The sequence below is a fragment of the Lissotriton vulgaris genome, chromosome 5, assembly GCF_964263255.1.
Source record: "Lissotriton vulgaris chromosome 5, aLisVul1.2, whole genome shotgun sequence".
In the NCBI taxonomy this organism is placed as follows: Eukaryota; Metazoa; Chordata; class Amphibia; order Caudata; family Salamandridae; genus Lissotriton; species Lissotriton vulgaris.
The window spans coordinates 426,589,289-426,606,052 of NC_141693.1; the positions used below are offsets into that span (position 1 = coordinate 426,589,289).

The window sequence follows — 16,764 nt, forward strand, 5'->3', positions numbered from 1 at the left end:
CACAAGAGATTATGCCTCTTACTTTAAACAAGGGGGGAAATAACTTTGCTTCAGGAGTGACAGCCTGCAGTACAAAGTAACATTATTTTTTTAAAGAAAACTGTAAATTGACAGCATTGTGTTGTCCGATGTCCTAAAAAACACGACTTTAAAACACAATATCCCATTGTTACTGCAATAGTTGGTATGCAAAACCCAACAAAAACCTATTAAGAGAATGTTACATATTCCCATTCATACCTTCAATTTCATGGTAGTCTCAATTTTCAATCCCTAGGAGTTGTAAAGAAATGATTGTAGGTGGAACCCAACAGGAAAAAACACAAGACTTACGTGCATCTCGTCATACAATTAGGAGACAATTGGCTATAGTGCATGCAGATAGTATTGAATGTGCGGCAGAGATGTAGTAGGGATGTGAAGATCCAAATTGTCAATTGCTTTGAAATGCTCATTGAGCGTTCATCAAGTTAAACGGTTGACTTTTTCAATTCCCCATCTTCCTTTAAAAGTCACAGACTATCAGTAATTCAACACTTTGCCCTCGCAAACTGAATCAAGTCAGTTGCAACGTCCTTTTCTTCAACCTAATACGAAGGTCTTAATGCATTCATTCATTCACCCCACGGAGCTGCTTCTCAGACACTAACATTTGAACAAGGGAGCATAATGTGGTTTCTTTTTGGCATCATAACACGACAGGACACACGAGGCTAACAAGGGTCGTCATAATTTATTTTATGTTAAAATGTACAGCTTTTTTGTTTTGTAATTTTTAAGTGACCGACTAAAAAGATAACAGATAAATACAGGTGTCACTGAGTGCTATTTTATACATGTAATAAGCCTCTTATGTCCAGGCCTTTCCAGCCAACCCTGTACAGATAGAAAGGGTACAAAAAGGGAGCAATATAAACAGACACAAGTAACTTTCTGCTTTTTTACATGCGGTTTGTAAAGCTTAGCTCAAGATATTCACACGCTACTGCTCTATTTGCTTTTCTTAAAAAATAACTCCAATATTTTATAAAGATAGAAAAATCTACAGATGGAATGAAAAGGTAAGTTAAAGGCATTTCCATAAAGTTGCAAATGTACACCAAATTTTAAATTGAATTTTATTTTTCTTTATTTAAAATACTGTCACGGGTTCAAAAACGCATAAAGACGTTTTGAAACTTGACCCAATGAACACTGAGATAAGCGTTGTTCCATTAAACAGGAGTCTGCATTTATAAAAACAGAAATCTGCCCTTTAATAATCAAAGAATCGGTCACCCAAAATATATGGGATTCAGGAGTTTGAGGGAAAAGGAATAAGAGTGAAACTTTACACCAAACCAGGAGCAATAAAACCCTCTCACCAAGGAGAGAACCAGACGAGTTTTTCATAGCTTTTTACAGTTTTACAATTAACAAAAATATAGTCTGCTTTTAACCCTCAAACTTGGGTCACCTAATAAAGGCAAAAATAATAAAAAAAAAACGTATTGAATGGCTTTATTGTTCAGCACAGCACTGTACAGTACTACAAAAATGCACTGACACTAAGACGTTAGCGGCATGCTGGAGAAGTGTCCCTTCAGAAATAAAATATACAAGAGCTGAACTAGAAAGGCAGATTATATATATAAATATATATATATCGCAATCTGTGTATGTGTGTCTATATATACAGCCAGGCATATAGGTACACACATGCACATTCAAATATGAGAAGGTAAAGGAAAATGAAGAACAAAACACTGTCAATTAGACTGCACTGGCGGCTGTCCACCTTGCCCCAGGATGAGGGCAGTGAACAGTTAAGCACAGCAGGCTGTCGAGGTGCTGAGGTCCGGGAGGAGAGCAGAGGTTTTTTCCTGGGGGACAGACACAAACTGCACAGAGGCACCAAAAATTACATCTTAAATAAGGCTTGCTGCTAAATACAGCTCATGTCGCCAAGAAATGCTTCGTTTCATTTGCATTCACACAGATTTGCTGGTTTTGAAATAGAACCGCGGAAGGTGTTCATGCAGACACATCACCATGTGCCCACAACATGCCATGATCAACGCCTCATGTAGGTTCCATTCAAAGGCTGCTTGGACATGCCAGTGTTCATGTACGTGTGGTGTCCTGGAGGAGTGTACATCATGTTGCTGTGTGGTGTAGTTGGCATGGATTGCTGTGGGTATGGCTGGGCGCTCATCATGCCCATCTGCATTTGCATGGGGTATTGGGGAGTCTGGTTCACATAACCATGGTTACTGTGATAGCCGCTGTTCATCATAGATGGGGACATACGGTAGCTGTTCATGGCATTCAGGGTATTCATATTCATGTTCACAGAGTTGACATTGTAGGCAGGTGCCGGCATAAGATTCACACTCATGTTCATGCCCCTGGGCATGGTTAGGGTCCGACCAGGGCTTTGCATGGCAACTGCTTGGGAGGAGCGTCCATAGATCTGAGGTTGATGTGCTGCTGTGGCGGGTTGCAGCTGGGCTGACTTTGTTCTCATAGAGGCATGACCTTTGCCCGACATCTGGCTTTGCAGTCTCTGAGTGTGAGAAATGCCAATGTTGGAGGAGGTCATATTACGCTGCAGAAGAGGTGGAGGCAAGTTCATAGGGGGTGGGGTAAGATTTGGGGGTGGGGTCATATTAGGCTGTGTTTGTGGCCCTCCAGGTACAGAATGGGGTGGCTGAGAGAGTTGCACCAGCCCAGTGTTACTCAAGGTCGATAAAGAGGCACTGTTTGCATAGGAGGTTACTGCAGCTGAATGGCTGTAAGGCAGGGAATGGTCCATCAAGGTATTGGTCAGCTGCTGCAGCTTAGCTAGGCTAAAGGTAGCTGAAGGCTGGGGGTAGTGCCCACCTCCAAACTCGCTCTGGCCTATTCGGTCATAAAGGGCAATATTGGCATTGCCAGTTTCTTGCATTTCTGCCAGCTGCATGGGAGGAGTGAAGTTGGTGGCCATGCTGCATTGGGTCATCTGCTGGTTACTGCTTGGAGGTCGTTCCACAGAACAGCCTTGAGGAGACTTGACATTACAAGGGGGTGGCGAGTGGATGTTGCTTTGCTGCATCATGCTACAGCTTCCGTTCATACTGGACATTTGCTGGGTCACTGCACAACTGCTCTGTGTGAGGTTGCTGGAAGTAAGGTTGCTATAGGAACAACTGTTCTGTGAAGAATTGTTTCCACATATGCTACTACCCATGGTTGAATCATAACTGCTTGGATTTTCATAGTTTTCAGTCGTGCTTTCAATACTTCCCAAGTCACTAAACCCACTGTCTACCACCTGTTGGGAATGGTCCGAGACAGAGGGTACCTCCATCATTGGACTGGTTTCCAAGTTCTGCAAAGATGGCACCGAGATGGTACTCTGGTCAGGGCTGATCTGAGCATAACTATTCTCCAATGGAGGAACACTTGGGCTATTCACAGAACGAACAGATTGACTTGGATGAGAATGGACTGATGAAACTGGACTACTGTGGTCAGACTGCTGGCAATCATCAAGACCAGTTGTCATTTGTGGGCTTTGGTTTGTTTGGTTGTAGTTTTGTAGACTCCTGCAAGCCTCCTGTGTTTCCACACAGTCTTGAAAAGAATCCTCCTGCTCACTGCTGTTCTCCTGCGTTAGTGACTGAACTGCTTGTGCCGTCTCAGAATCAATCTCCATGTTCTCCACAGTGCTCTCCTTGAACTCTGAACTCAATTCAAAGTCCTTTTGCAGTGGCTTATTTGCATGGTCTTCATCAGACTCCTGGATGGGACCAGAGTCTGTAGCAACCTCGTTGGGATCACTGTCTGATTCAGCAACAAGGTCTGCACCACTGTCTATCACATCCTCCTGACCCGAATTACTGGTTTGAACATTAAGGTCTAAAAAAGTTTCTGGATTTTCTTGTTCGTCCATCAATGTTTCTTCCGACACAACCTTTTTGGCCTCCGACGGGTCCATATGACCATCGTCCTCATCATCAGCATCATGATCCTCATTATGAGATGGTTCTTCTTCCTCCTCCTCCTCCTCCTCTTCATCATGCTCCTCCAAAGGGGGAGGCTCTTCCTTCTCCAGAGAAAGTTCATTTGCCTTAACGATTTGCCCTTTCGCAACATCGGGAACTTCTGCTTTTTCTCCTTGCACTTCCTGCGTCAGCTCTTCAGGCTCTTCTTTCATGGCCTCATTCTGACTTTTTTCACCTGGCGCAGGAAAAGGGCTTGGAGGCTCAGACTGAGAACTGCCTAAATCTGTTTCAAGAGGCTCAACAGGAGTTGCTGGTTTTTTATCATCCTCCTCCGTCAAGAGTGCTTCGCAAAGTTCATGTCTCGTTTCCTCCTTTTGCTCGTCAACCACTGCCTGGCAGTCAGATTCCATAGGAGTCTCAGGTGGTGTATACAAGTTCAACTTAAAACCAGTCTGTCTTTCTTTGCTCCGTCTCCACTTGCCTGGGCCACGTTTCACGCCTTTTGGCCATCCTTGTTTACGTCGCACAGGTTCGGAATTTTGCTCCTCGACATCTGTTACAAGTAATCCAGCATCAGGTTTACCTAAAAATAGAAATTAGAGAAAATTAAATGAGAAATCAAAAAGCATGACAAGTACATTTTATTACACTGTTCAAGAAAAGATATTTTAAAACTCAACTTGTAGATAAAAATGGATATTTGTAAATTGTGAGCTGTTAATACAGAGACTCCATTTCATAACCAATCATTCAAAATGTAGGGCCTTAAGCTGCATGTGCTTGCTTCGAAGTTACATGAACACTTCACCTATGGCAAAAAAGATACAGGCTACAAATACATACTGATTCAGCCAATAATTTGACTTTCTAATACACTGTAGTACTTGCCTGACTGACCGCAAGCTAAACATAGGAATCTAGCAGTCAAGCAATGAGGGATACCATTTTGGAGGGAAAACCCTCAGTACTGCATAAACATGCTTAGTTCAGATTTCGACTTCTGCAGAATAGATTACCAAGTAGGTGGTATTCAAGCTGGTGAGGGCCCAAGTTTTCCAGCTGTGGCCAAGTTTGTTTCTACTAGACCATGGTCTAGGTTACTTAGGTACAGCTCACTAGATGGCTGGCACTGCAGTGAAAACAAGTATTCAGAACGGAGTTGCTGAATACACAACTGCAAAAGCTACACTTTGTTACAGTTAAAGCAACTGACCAAACTGGACACCCAAGCAGTAGATGGTATACTGCGAGTATCGTTTACTCTGGCATGAGGAGCATTTGGGCTGGTGCATTTGTCTAAAAGGAACATGTACACGTTAAGATTGCAACTAAGATAATTGTTTATAGGACTCTTCTTACTTTCTCAAAACTTATAAATCAGTGAAAGGGGCCTGTGCAAATATCCTTGACCAGTTTATCCAGACTATTTACAGGGGACAGTGTTGTGGATACCTGGACACGATGAGGGAGCATTAGTTTTGGGTGCTGTGGAAAGATCTGGAGTGCCACATATTTGTAAGTACGCGTTGAGAATCTTAGGATGGCAGTCGCACATGTGCATTTTGATTGCGTCTAATGAGTAGGTCTACAAACTTGCTGTTTGTCCATGGAGGGTGGAAGTAGGATTCTGAACATTTTACATGGTTGGGAAGTATTCTGGGAGAAACAATACTTTTGTCACAGAAAGTGAGACCCACACATTTTTGTGTGGAGAAATGATGCATCATTCTCTAAGACTCTTTTCAGTGGTCGAGATTATTGGGGTCAAGACACGGTCTATCCCAAAGCAGCTTTGGATGGGTCTTATCCAGGCCTTTGTATATTTTGGGGCGCAAACCTTTATATTTAAAGGCAGGTTTTCGTTAACCCACAGCTAACTAGTGTTGGGACTTTAATTACATGTTCTTGGGCACTTTTTATTGTGATGGGTTTGTCAAGTGCCCCTCTTTCAATAGTGCTGTTTTTCTAACCTTAGGTGGAATCTTGGATGTCTGGTTTTGTTTTGGTCCCAAAATAAACTTTAGTTTAGGCGCGCTCGTACTCTGAAAAATGTGATTCCATTTTGACCTTTGCCATCTCCTAAAGATTTGCAAGACTCCGCCTTAAACTCTCAAAGCAACACCATCTTGATCTTTCAGAACAGTGACAGAGTAGTAAGCCTCATTCTGTCACAAAGGTGACGGACAGAACACTTGAAAAGCGAACACTTCTAATAGCGTTCCTCATTGGCACATATTACAAAACTGATACAAATCCAATTGTGCTAGCTTCGTATTAAATCAAGGACCAAATTAAGAAGGCGCATTTTCCATGTCCAATCCATCTAAGCAGTCATATTCGAACAAACCGCGCAGTGAGTATGCAGGATTCAACAACTGTTGAATCAAAGTTTCTCCATGACCGATGTGCTGTAGAGGTGGTCAATGATGTTCGGTACTGGAGGTCCTTTGTTGAGCCTAAAATCCAGCTTTCCCAGTCATGATGCACTTTCAAAGACTGAGCACTCATTTGCTCTGACCCAGATAGCAGAAACAAGTAATGTTAAGTCTGCAAACCTCATAGGTTTAGGCCAGGTGACCAAGAGTCATTTTTGAAAAACTTAAATCTTGAACTAAACAGCTTGCAAATATTCCAACTCCATGCAGAATAGTGCACAGCATTTGATCAGCAACAACATACGCTGCAAAAATATAGTTTTGATATCTCTCTAAATCTGGGAAATCTGCAAAAAGAGACGAGAGCTAAAGTCAGAAGGGGCCAGATTGTAGACAGCCGATGCACTTCAGCAATCTCCTGCAGGTTTGGTATCTAGACATACATAATCGCTACGTTGGTCTTCCAATGTTAACAGCAGTGTAGACTGTGAAGGAAATTTTCAGAGCTAGTGGTTGAAGGGATTGGGGAAGGACAACAAGGATGGTAGACAGAAGTAATCAAAGAACACAAGAGACTGCCGACCCTACCTGCCTAGGTAAAAAGAAAAGAGTTGTCCTCCAACTAGGACAAAAGAATTGAGTGGGTGCAACAGCCATTAAGTTGGTGTGTCTGGTCTAAATGCAGCTCCTGCACACAAGAAAAGAAGCACGAGCACAACATCTACATACCCTAACCATGAATACAACAGTAAACAGCTAGAATCCTGATCACACATCTAACAGTGAAGATACACCAAATAGTCCGGTAACATTGCAAACACAACAGGACACCATAACTACACACACACATTAAGAACTATCCAGCAAACTAACAGCTAAGACATTGCATATCACCTATTACTACAGTGCTCAACGGTACAAACCATAAAACCATGCAGAAACAAACTACAACAAAATACATTAGTCAAAACAATGCACACATATCCAACATAACTCAGTCTCACACTTCAAAAAGCATTCGACTCTACAACAGTGTTACCTCAAGCTGGGCAATGCACAAACAAATTCTTCAGATGGCACATACTCAAGACTGGTAAATATCTCCAGCTAGGCAAATCAAGCTATACTACAACTAAGTCTACAGCCCACATGTGCACTTTTGATGATCCAAACAGACTTCAGCCTGTGATGGACCCACTGAGACATGGGCATTAAGGTACCTGAACCAGACAGAACTGTAAGGCCATATAAAGACAATACAGCGATGGACAAATTACCTTTGTTCATGCCTTATCTGACAGAGGCATGATCTAGCTGCAGAATCCTTACCTTTGAATTTCCTAGGTATAAGACTGGGTCAGGAAGATTTTGCTTCAAGCAATATCCTTGTGTGCTGGAGGTGTTGTTGGTCAGCTCTGCTTTACGTCGCTGGGGTCGTCTGAACTGTAGTGACTTCTGCGCCACCTATACAGGCACCAACTCAGCATGCTGATGTCCGTTATGTGTCACAACTTTCCATGCCAGAAGCGCAGAGACATGAAGTACACTGGCTTTGGTGTGTTGTGAGCATTTAGGGCCCTGAAAGGGAACGAACCCTGACCCTAAAAACCTGTCGGCAGTGCGGGGAGGATGGGTGAGTCGGGAATGAATCTGCAGTCAGATCCTGTCTCTACCAGATTAGGCGTTACCGAAGTAACTTGTCCATCTGATAGACATCTAGCTGCAGATTTCTTACCTTTGAATAGATACCCAAGAAAGACCATCCCCGGAGGAGGGACTGGGGACAAGTTCAGACCAGGAAGTCCTGCAAGAGAGCAGCCAAAAAGGCTGTTCCTGTGGACTTGACGGTCCAAGTAGCAGTGCTTGGTAAACATGTGCAGGGATGCCCATGTTGCTACCTGAAATGTCAACAACTGGAACTCGTTAAGTGCATTCAATTGATAATTGATAGCATCCCTAGGGGCACACTTCTGTGGGAAAACAATTCCTCAATAATTCCTTTGATGAATGTAAAGAAACGCTCATTAAAGATTTTGAAATCTCATTTTTATTCCTTGGTTGTTTTTATATTTTCAATCTTATTATTTTTCATACAATATTCCATGTTGCATATCCACATATTAGCTCCAATGCATTTCGGGCATTTGCCCTTCGTCTGGGAGCATGTCTACAAGAAACAATATAATTTTAGTATGCTACTACTGATTTGCAAGTATAAAGCATAAGTACCAGTGCAAACATATATGTGATGCCTTATAACCCTATAGTGGTTATCTGAAATGTGAGGAGAACGGCACCAAAACGTGCATGATGTGAAACTTAGTTTTCTGAACTAATACGGGTCGGACTTACTCATGTGGACGGTTCTTGAGCATTTAAACGCGCCCGATCTGGAAAAAAAAGTGCAAGCAGTAAACCTAGGTGAAACGCCAAAGGTTAGAGCAGTCTAAGGAATATGCTACTTACCAGTATGCATCTGTTCTTGGCATGTAGGGCTGCTGACATTCATATCTGTGCATAGATCGCCGCCTAGTGTTGGGTCCGGATGATTGCACATTGTTGTCCTGGAAGATTCTTCGAAGTATCACAAGATAGGTGGCTCCTCCTGTGGACTACAGTGCGCATGGGCATCCTCTCCATCCCCAGATTGTTTTTCACCATTGTGGCAGAGATGGAGTGTAATACTGAAAGTGATGACCATGCCTGAAAATGATTTTGAGTGTTACAGCTGCGACAGGCTCTGGGAAGGAGGGCGGGCGTTATGAATGTCAGCAGCCCTACATGCGAAGAACAGATGCATACTGGTAAGTAGCATATTCCGTTCGAGGCATGTGGGCTGCTGAATTCATATCTGTGCATAGAATAAATAGCAGTTACCTCCTTAGCGGCGGTTGCCAGTGCCAGCTGCAGCAGTCTTAAAGAGTTCTGAGAATAGCCTGTCCTACAGCGGCTTGCTGTTTGGAGTGTACATCTACGCAGTAGTGTTTGGTAAATGTATGTATGGTGGACCATGTGGCTGCTCTACATATATCCTCTAGAGGAATGTTACCTAGGAAACCCATGGATGCCCCTAGCTTGCGTGTGGAATGCGCTCTTGGGGGAACTGTTAAAGTGCGTTTAGCCTTTTGATAACAGATTTGTATGCATTTAACAATCCATCTGGCTATACCTGATTTGGAAATAGGGTTGCCTTTGTGTTGTGGAGAGAAGGCAACAAACAGTTGTTTAATCTTTCTAAAGTCTTTTGTCCTGTCGATGTAATACAGGAGAGCTCTTTTAACATCTACGGTGTGCAGTGCCGGGTCTGCCACTGAATCTAGGTTTGGAAAGAAAACTGGCAGTTCTATGGTTTGATTAATGTGGAACTGCGAGACCACTTTAGGCATGAATTTGGGGTTGGTGCGCAGCACTACCCTATTAGCATGAATTTGTAGGAATGGCTCTTGAATTGTCAGGGCTTGAAGCTCACTGACTCTTCGTAGCGATGTGATGGCTATCAGAAAAGCCACTTTTCATGTAAGAAACTCTCTCACAAGAATGAAGAGGCTCAAAGGGTGGCCCCATGAGCCTGGTGAGAACGATGTTTAGATTCCAGACAGGCGAAGGAGGGTGTCTGGGAGGGATCACTCTTGTGAGTCCTTCCAAGAAGGCTTTAATGGCAGGCACTTTGAAGAGGGAAAGATGCTGCCTGTTTTGAAGATAAGCTGCCATGGTGGCCAAATGTATCCTAATGGAACTATACGCTAGATTGCATCGATATAGATCCAGCAAGTAACATATGATGTTTTGCGTGGACGCATCTAGCGGATTAATGTCATTATTGGAACAGTAGATGACAAAACGTTTCCATTTGGCTGCATAGCACACCCTAGTTGTAGGTCGCCTTGCCTCTTTGATGATGTTCATACAGTCAGAGGGCAAGTTGAGGTAGCCAAACTATGACCTCAGGAGCCAAATCGCAAGGCTCAACTGTTGTGGATCTGGGTGCTGAATGTCTCCATGGCTCCGAGTGAGGAAACTGGGCGTGAGGCGCAGCCGTTGGTGAGGCACCACTGAAAGTTCCAGGAACGTGGTGTACCAAGCCTGCCGTGCCCACGTTGGAGCAACCAGGATGAGCGTCATGGAGTGCTGCCGCAGTTTGCGCGCAACTAGCGGTATGAGTGGGGCTGGGGGAAAAGCGTACGCAAATCTGCCTGACCAGTTCATCCATATCGCATTGCCTTGAGACTGCAGGTGTGGGAACATGGCGGCGAAGTTTTGGCATTTTGCGTTCTCTTTTGTGGCGAAGAGGTCGATCTCTGGATGACCCCACTGCTGGAAATATGGTTGGAGCACTGAGGGGTGAATCTCCCACTCGTTCATCTGATGACTGTGCCTGCTGAGCAGGTCCGCCATCTGGTTGTCCTTGCCTGTGAGATGTTCCGCCATGAGGAAGATGTTCCTTTGGATGGCCCACTTCCACATGCTCTGGGCTAGGTGAGATAGCTGCGGGGAGTGTGTGCCTCCCTGTTTCTGGATGTAACACATGGCAGTCATGTTGTCCGTCCGGATCAACACGACCTTGTTGCACAGGTGCAACTTGAACGCTTTCAGTGCCATGAAGATTGCCATCAGCTCCAAAAGATTGATATGCATCTTTTGCTGCTGTGCCGTCCATAGTCCTTGCACAGTATAATGGAGGACATGCGCCCCCCAGCCCTGGAGAGATGCGTCCGTCGTCAGCACTACTTGTGGGACAGGCTCGTGGAACGGTCGTCCCCTGCACAGGTTGTGTGTTCCACCAATGCAGAGAGTTGTATGCACGACCGGTCACCAACACTAGGTCTTTTAGATGCCCATGAGCCTGGTTCCACTGTTGTGCTAAGCATTCTTGAATGGGACGCATGTGTATCCTCGCGTGCAGGACTATGAATATGCAGGAGGCCATCATACCGATCAGCTGCATGAATACTTGCGCTGGGAGCGATTGTTGGGGCCTGAATTTCTGAATTAGCAGCTGCATGCTGTTGACTCTGGCAGAGTTTGGCTGCGCTGTTGCCGTTAGAGTGTTTATTGTTGCCCCTAGGTACTGTTGCACATGAGCGGGCTGAAGATGCGACTTTTGGTAGTTTAGTGAGAATCCTAGACTGTGTAGGAGGTGAATTGTGCGTGACATGTGGCTGGCACACTGCTGGGCTGACTTTGCTTGAACAAGCCAGTCGTCCAGGTAGGGATAGACATGGATGTGCTGTCTTCGAAGGTGCGCAGCCACAGTTGCTAAGCACTTGGTGAACACTCTGGGGGTAGTGGTGACCCCGAAAGGCAGGACCTTGAATTGGTAATGCTGATTGTTGATGGTGAATCTGAGATATTTCCTGTGACTTGGGTGAATGGGAATGTGGAAATATGCATCCTTGAGGTCCAGGGTTGCTAGGAAGTCGCCCTGACTGAGCAATGGTAGGACCTGCTGTAAGGTTAACATATGAAAGTGTTCTGACAGTATGTATTGGTAGAGGGGTCTGAGGTCTAGAATGGGCCGCAGGGAACCGTCCTTTTTTGGGATTAAGAAGTACAGAGCGTACACCCCTGTACCTCGCTCATTTGCAGGCACGAGTTCTATTGCCCCTTTTTGCAGCATGGAGAGTACTTCTTGCTGCAATAAGTGCATGTGCTCTGCGGACATAGGACGGTGCCTTGGGGGTAGGTTGGGGGGAGTGGAGGTTAGTTCTAGACAATAGCCGTATTGGATAAGTTGTCTCACCCACCTGTCAGTGGTAATGCCTTCCCAGACTGGCAGGAACTGCTGGAGTCTTCCCCCGACAGGTGTTAAATGGTCGGGGGGCAGTGACAAGGCGTCACTGTTTGTTGGGAGTGGAGGATCTGGCATTGTTATTTCCACGTCCTCTGCCCTTGGCGCTGTTCCCACGATATCCACCCCTGTTATTTTTGTATAGGCGGTTTGCGTGCTCCCCTTGTTGTACTGGGCTTGCTGTAAAGCTTGTCCTCTAGAGGCTCCCCTATTACCGGAGCGACGAAAGGAACTGCTGTGACTGCAGAGCCCCCATGGATTTTGCCGTCTGTGTCCTTTTTAATTTTTTTGAGGGTCGTGTCTACCTCGGGACCACAAAGGAAGTCAGGGTTAACTGGCTGGTTGAGCAAAGTCGTTTGAATCTCTGGTTTAAACCCAGAGATGCGGAGCCAGGTGTGACGTCTCAACATTACACTAGTGTTAATGGCCCTAGCTGCCGTGTCTGCCGCATCCAGTGCACATTTGATGGATGCATTAGAAATTAACTTCCCCTCCTGTATGATCATTTCTGCTCCCTCTTTGTAAACATCAGGCAGGTGTTGCAAAAGCTGTTCTAATGTGTTGTAGTGAGCCCTATCGTATCTAGCCAATAGGGCCTGTGTATTTGAAAACCTCCAAATATTAGCAGCCTGAGCTGCCACACGCTTTTCTGACGCCTCCAAGATCTTTGATTCTTTGTCTGGAGGATGAGCATCACCACTAGTTTGCGAGTTTGCCCTCTTCCGAGCATTGGCCACTATGAGGGAGTCCAATGGGAGCTGGCCTTTGATGTAGGTAGGGTCCACAGGCGCAGGTCTATACTTTTTTTCAATCCTAGGGTTGATAACCCTTGCCTTTGTGGGCTCCTTGAAAATGTCTGCAGCATGTTTGAGGACTCCTTTCAGCATAGGCAATGTCTTTGCCGATTTTTCAGAGGTGGAGAAAGTATCAAATAAGAAATCTTCTTCCACAGGTTCTGCGTGCATTTCCACGTCATGGTTGAGGGCTGCCCTTTCTATTAAAGCGTTAAACGCCGCTGTGTCTTCAGTAGGCGAGGTTTTGACATTGTAAGACTGAATGTCCGGTGCAGCTTGTGGATCATCAGGGTCTGAAGCATCAGTCCATTGCTGAGGTTCCTCCTGATCAGTGTCAGTATGATAAGTGAAAGCCATCTGACCGTATTCATCACCCACGTCCTCCTCGCTTTGCGCTGAAGAATATGCCACTTGTTGTGAATAGCTCTCAACATGTTCTAAGAGAACTGGTGAGGTGGTTGAGTCCTTCCGTTTAAGAGGGATTTTGTACGCCTCCAAGGGATGTTCTGGTGCGATTTTCCGTTTATGGATGGTGAGGCTGCCAGATTCCGAGTCGATGAAGAGTTTCGACTGGTTGTCATACGAGGGTTCTTGGAACATAACCCCCTCAGGAGTGGACTTCGAAGGCGCGGACACCCTTTTGGATGTGCCGGTGCCTTTGTGCTGCTCGAGATGCTTGAGTCGAGCCGTTGGCGGCAGACCGTATTTAATTAGAGGGTGACCTGTGGACGAGCCGACCTTCTTAAAGCTTGCCGTAGTGTTCGATCCGAGCTGCTTCGGCGGCTCACTAGCATGCTTGATTCCTTGCGTCGACTCGAGCTCACGGTGCGTAGCATGTACGGCCTGCAATCTGCTGTTTCGGGTCGGGTTTGGTCTTCGACTCGAGAGCTTTGCCCAGTAGCGGCTTGAACGCTGAAATCTTCGGTTCAACAGCCTTTTTGGCCTGGAGACCTTTGGTTTTGTCGCCATGCTTGGGCGTCGACGCAGACTTCGTCGAGGTGACGTGTGACTGTAGAGCCTGGCTTCGGCGCCCCGGTCTTCGAGGCGGCACCCCCTTTCGACCCCGAAGGGCTGCTGACAGTCTTGGACTTGACTGGCGTCGACGTGTTTGATGGCGTCGATCCGATGACCACTTTTAGTAGTTTCGGTTTTGGCTCTGTAGGTTTCGGTTTCGATTTCGAAAGATCGACCGATGGCTCCTTTGAAGTATTCTTAGCTGGACGCGGGGCTATAGAATGTGGACTAAGATCTTGGCTAAGGCCTTCCGGCGATGCCTCGACCTGAGCCGTAGGGAGCGTATTGTCAGTATTAGGCCCCGCTACTGCGGTTGGGCCTGGCTCATCATTGGAGTCGTCATCGACGGCCCTGATGGCCTCTGCGTCGTCCCCTACCTCGAAAACATCTTCTTCATGGACGTAGTCCTCATCGTCTTCGTCCACATTGAAGTTGGAGTCATGCTCCGACGCTGGGTCCGACTGCTGGTCAGGATCTTCGTCGGCGCCTTCCTCGTTGCCGGCCTCGAAGATGTTGTCCAGCTCGGGTGCCGACTTCTGCGCTGATTGTCTTGCTGCGCGTCGAACTCGAAGCGTCTTCTTCGACCGGAACTTCGAGCAGGCCATACAGCTGGCCTAGTCGTTGGCTGGGGATAAACATTTATTGCACACTGGGTGCACATCAATGTGAGGGTATTTAGAGTTGCAGACGGGGCATCGTTTAAACGGACTTCGGTCCATCGTCGTCGTAGTTTGGGCCTCTGGTGTCAAAAGTCAAAAGTGGCCTTCGACGTCCTGTTCTAAGAACTGGAGAAAAATAGGCACCGACCGAGACAATACCGACGCCCCGAAGGCCTACTGGCCTTAGTAAAGAGTTATAACAAGTTTCCGAACTGGAGTCGAGAAAGTACATCCGAACCTAATGGCGGAAAAAAACAATCTGGGGATGGAGAGGATGCCCAAGCGCACTGTAGTCCAGGGGAGGAGCCACCTATCTCGTGATACTTCGAAGACTCTTCCAGGACAACAATGTGCAATCATCCAGACCCAACACTAGGCGGCGATCTATGCACAGATATGAATTCAGCAGCCCACATGCCTCGAACTGGGTAGTGAACCGACTTAAAAAAAGGAAAAGTGTATAACGCTATACTCACTTTAAAGGTTTGAAGTAGTAAACCGTGGACGCTGGCTCTATGCTCCATTCGGTACTCGGTTAGTGTATAATTCACAAGCAAGATAACGCAAGTTTGGGGTCATGTGATCCTGTCACGTGATCGGGACTAAGTGAAGTGATATCAACGACAGACTAAGTCGAAAAGTGATTGAGCTAAATGCAATATCATGCTGACAGTGCGCAAAAATGAAAGTGGACCAAGGGGGAACCGTGTGGTGTTTGTATACAAACATAGTCAAAGTTGAATAGGTTAAAAAACCGGTGATAAAACCGTAAAAAATAGTCAAGAAAGATACTTGCAAATCAGTAGTAGCATACTAAAATTATATTGTTTCTTGTAGACATGCTCCCAGACGAAGGGCAAATGCCCGAAATGTATTGGAGGTAATATGTGGATATGCAACATGGAATATTGTATAAAAAATAATACGATTGAAAATATAAAAACCACCAAGGAATAAAAATGAGATTTCAAAATCTTTAATGAGCGTTTTACATTCATCAAAGGAATTATTGAGGAATTGTTTTCCCACGGAAATGTGCCCCCAGGGATGCTATCAATTGAATGCACTTCACGACTTCAGTAAAATTCGTCCAATGGGAAGGAGACAATACCTAGGGAGCACCTGTTAAACCCAGTAACTTTCATTCAACTTTTAACGAATATTGCTGTGCACTGGTCTACCCTGTATAGCTCTTTCAACAACTGGAACTCCACATTGCAATGACCTGATAGCAGCCTTAGCCCTTGTGGAATGAGATCTTAAAACTTCAGAAGGCTTCTTTTTTGCCAGACCATAGCAAATCTTGACGCAGAGGATGACCCATCATGAGAAAGTTCACTTCTGCACCAAAAGACTTCTCTCAGCTCCCACGTAGAATTTGGTTTCCATCTGGAATTCTTTAATGCAGTCAAGGTAGAATGCTCTTTTGGACCAGACAGTGGAGTCACTCCCCTTCCTTAGAGGGATGCGGAGGAGCATAGCAATTGTGCAAGGTGACAGATTGCCCCACATGGAAGGGTGTTACCACTTTCGATGCGAAAGAGGCCCTAGTGCGAAGCATCAATTTGTCAGGGAATATGGTCAGGTAAGTAAACTTGGATGAAAGCCTGCAATACACTAACCCTCCGGGCGGATGGGATTGCCACTAAAAAGGATGTCCTGATGGGAAGCAGCCGGAGGGGCAGTTGTGCAGAGGTCCAAACAGAGTGAGCATTAGGAAGCAAAGAACAAAATTAAGGTCCCATTGAGGCATGATGAAAGGGAATGTGGAAACATATGCACAAGGAGTTTGAGAAATCTTTTTAGAATGGGAGATTTAAATATAGAGGGTTGTTCTGGCAATCACAGGATGGTCCGGAAGGTACCCTCTCAGAGCCTGCTGGGCAAAGGTTGAAATAAAAAGTAAAGTATCAGAAAGGGAAGCAGAAAGACGGTCCATAGAATTCTCTACAGTATATTACAAACTTGTTCCATCTGGAGGCGCACATGTTCTAGGTAGAGGGATGCCCGGCTGCCAAAGTATTAAAGACTTCCGGAGCAAGGTTGAATGTTGTCAGCTGCTGCTGCTGCTCAATCTCCACCCAAGGTGGTTTATATTTGGCAGGTTCAGGTGGAGAACCTTTCCCTGCTGCTGACAGAAGTTCCTCCCAAATGGGCAGACTGATTGGA

The 16,764-nt window shown here is 45.6% G+C and overlaps 1 protein-coding gene across 1 annotated transcript in view; it reads right to left on the reverse strand.

Annotated features, from left to right (window-relative positions):
* Positions 1-714: 714 nt before the first annotated feature.
* KAT6B (lysine acetyltransferase 6B) overlaps positions 715-16,764 on the reverse strand; it is a 96,356-nt gene continuing 80,306 nt past the window's right edge. Inside the window, exon 8 of the mRNA XM_086921817.1 lies at positions 715-4,548. Within this exon, the coding sequence (XP_086777943.1) occupies positions 2,054-4,548 (2,495 nt within the window). The 3' untranslated portion in view covers positions 715-2,053. The remainder of the gene's footprint in view (positions 4,549-16,764) is intronic.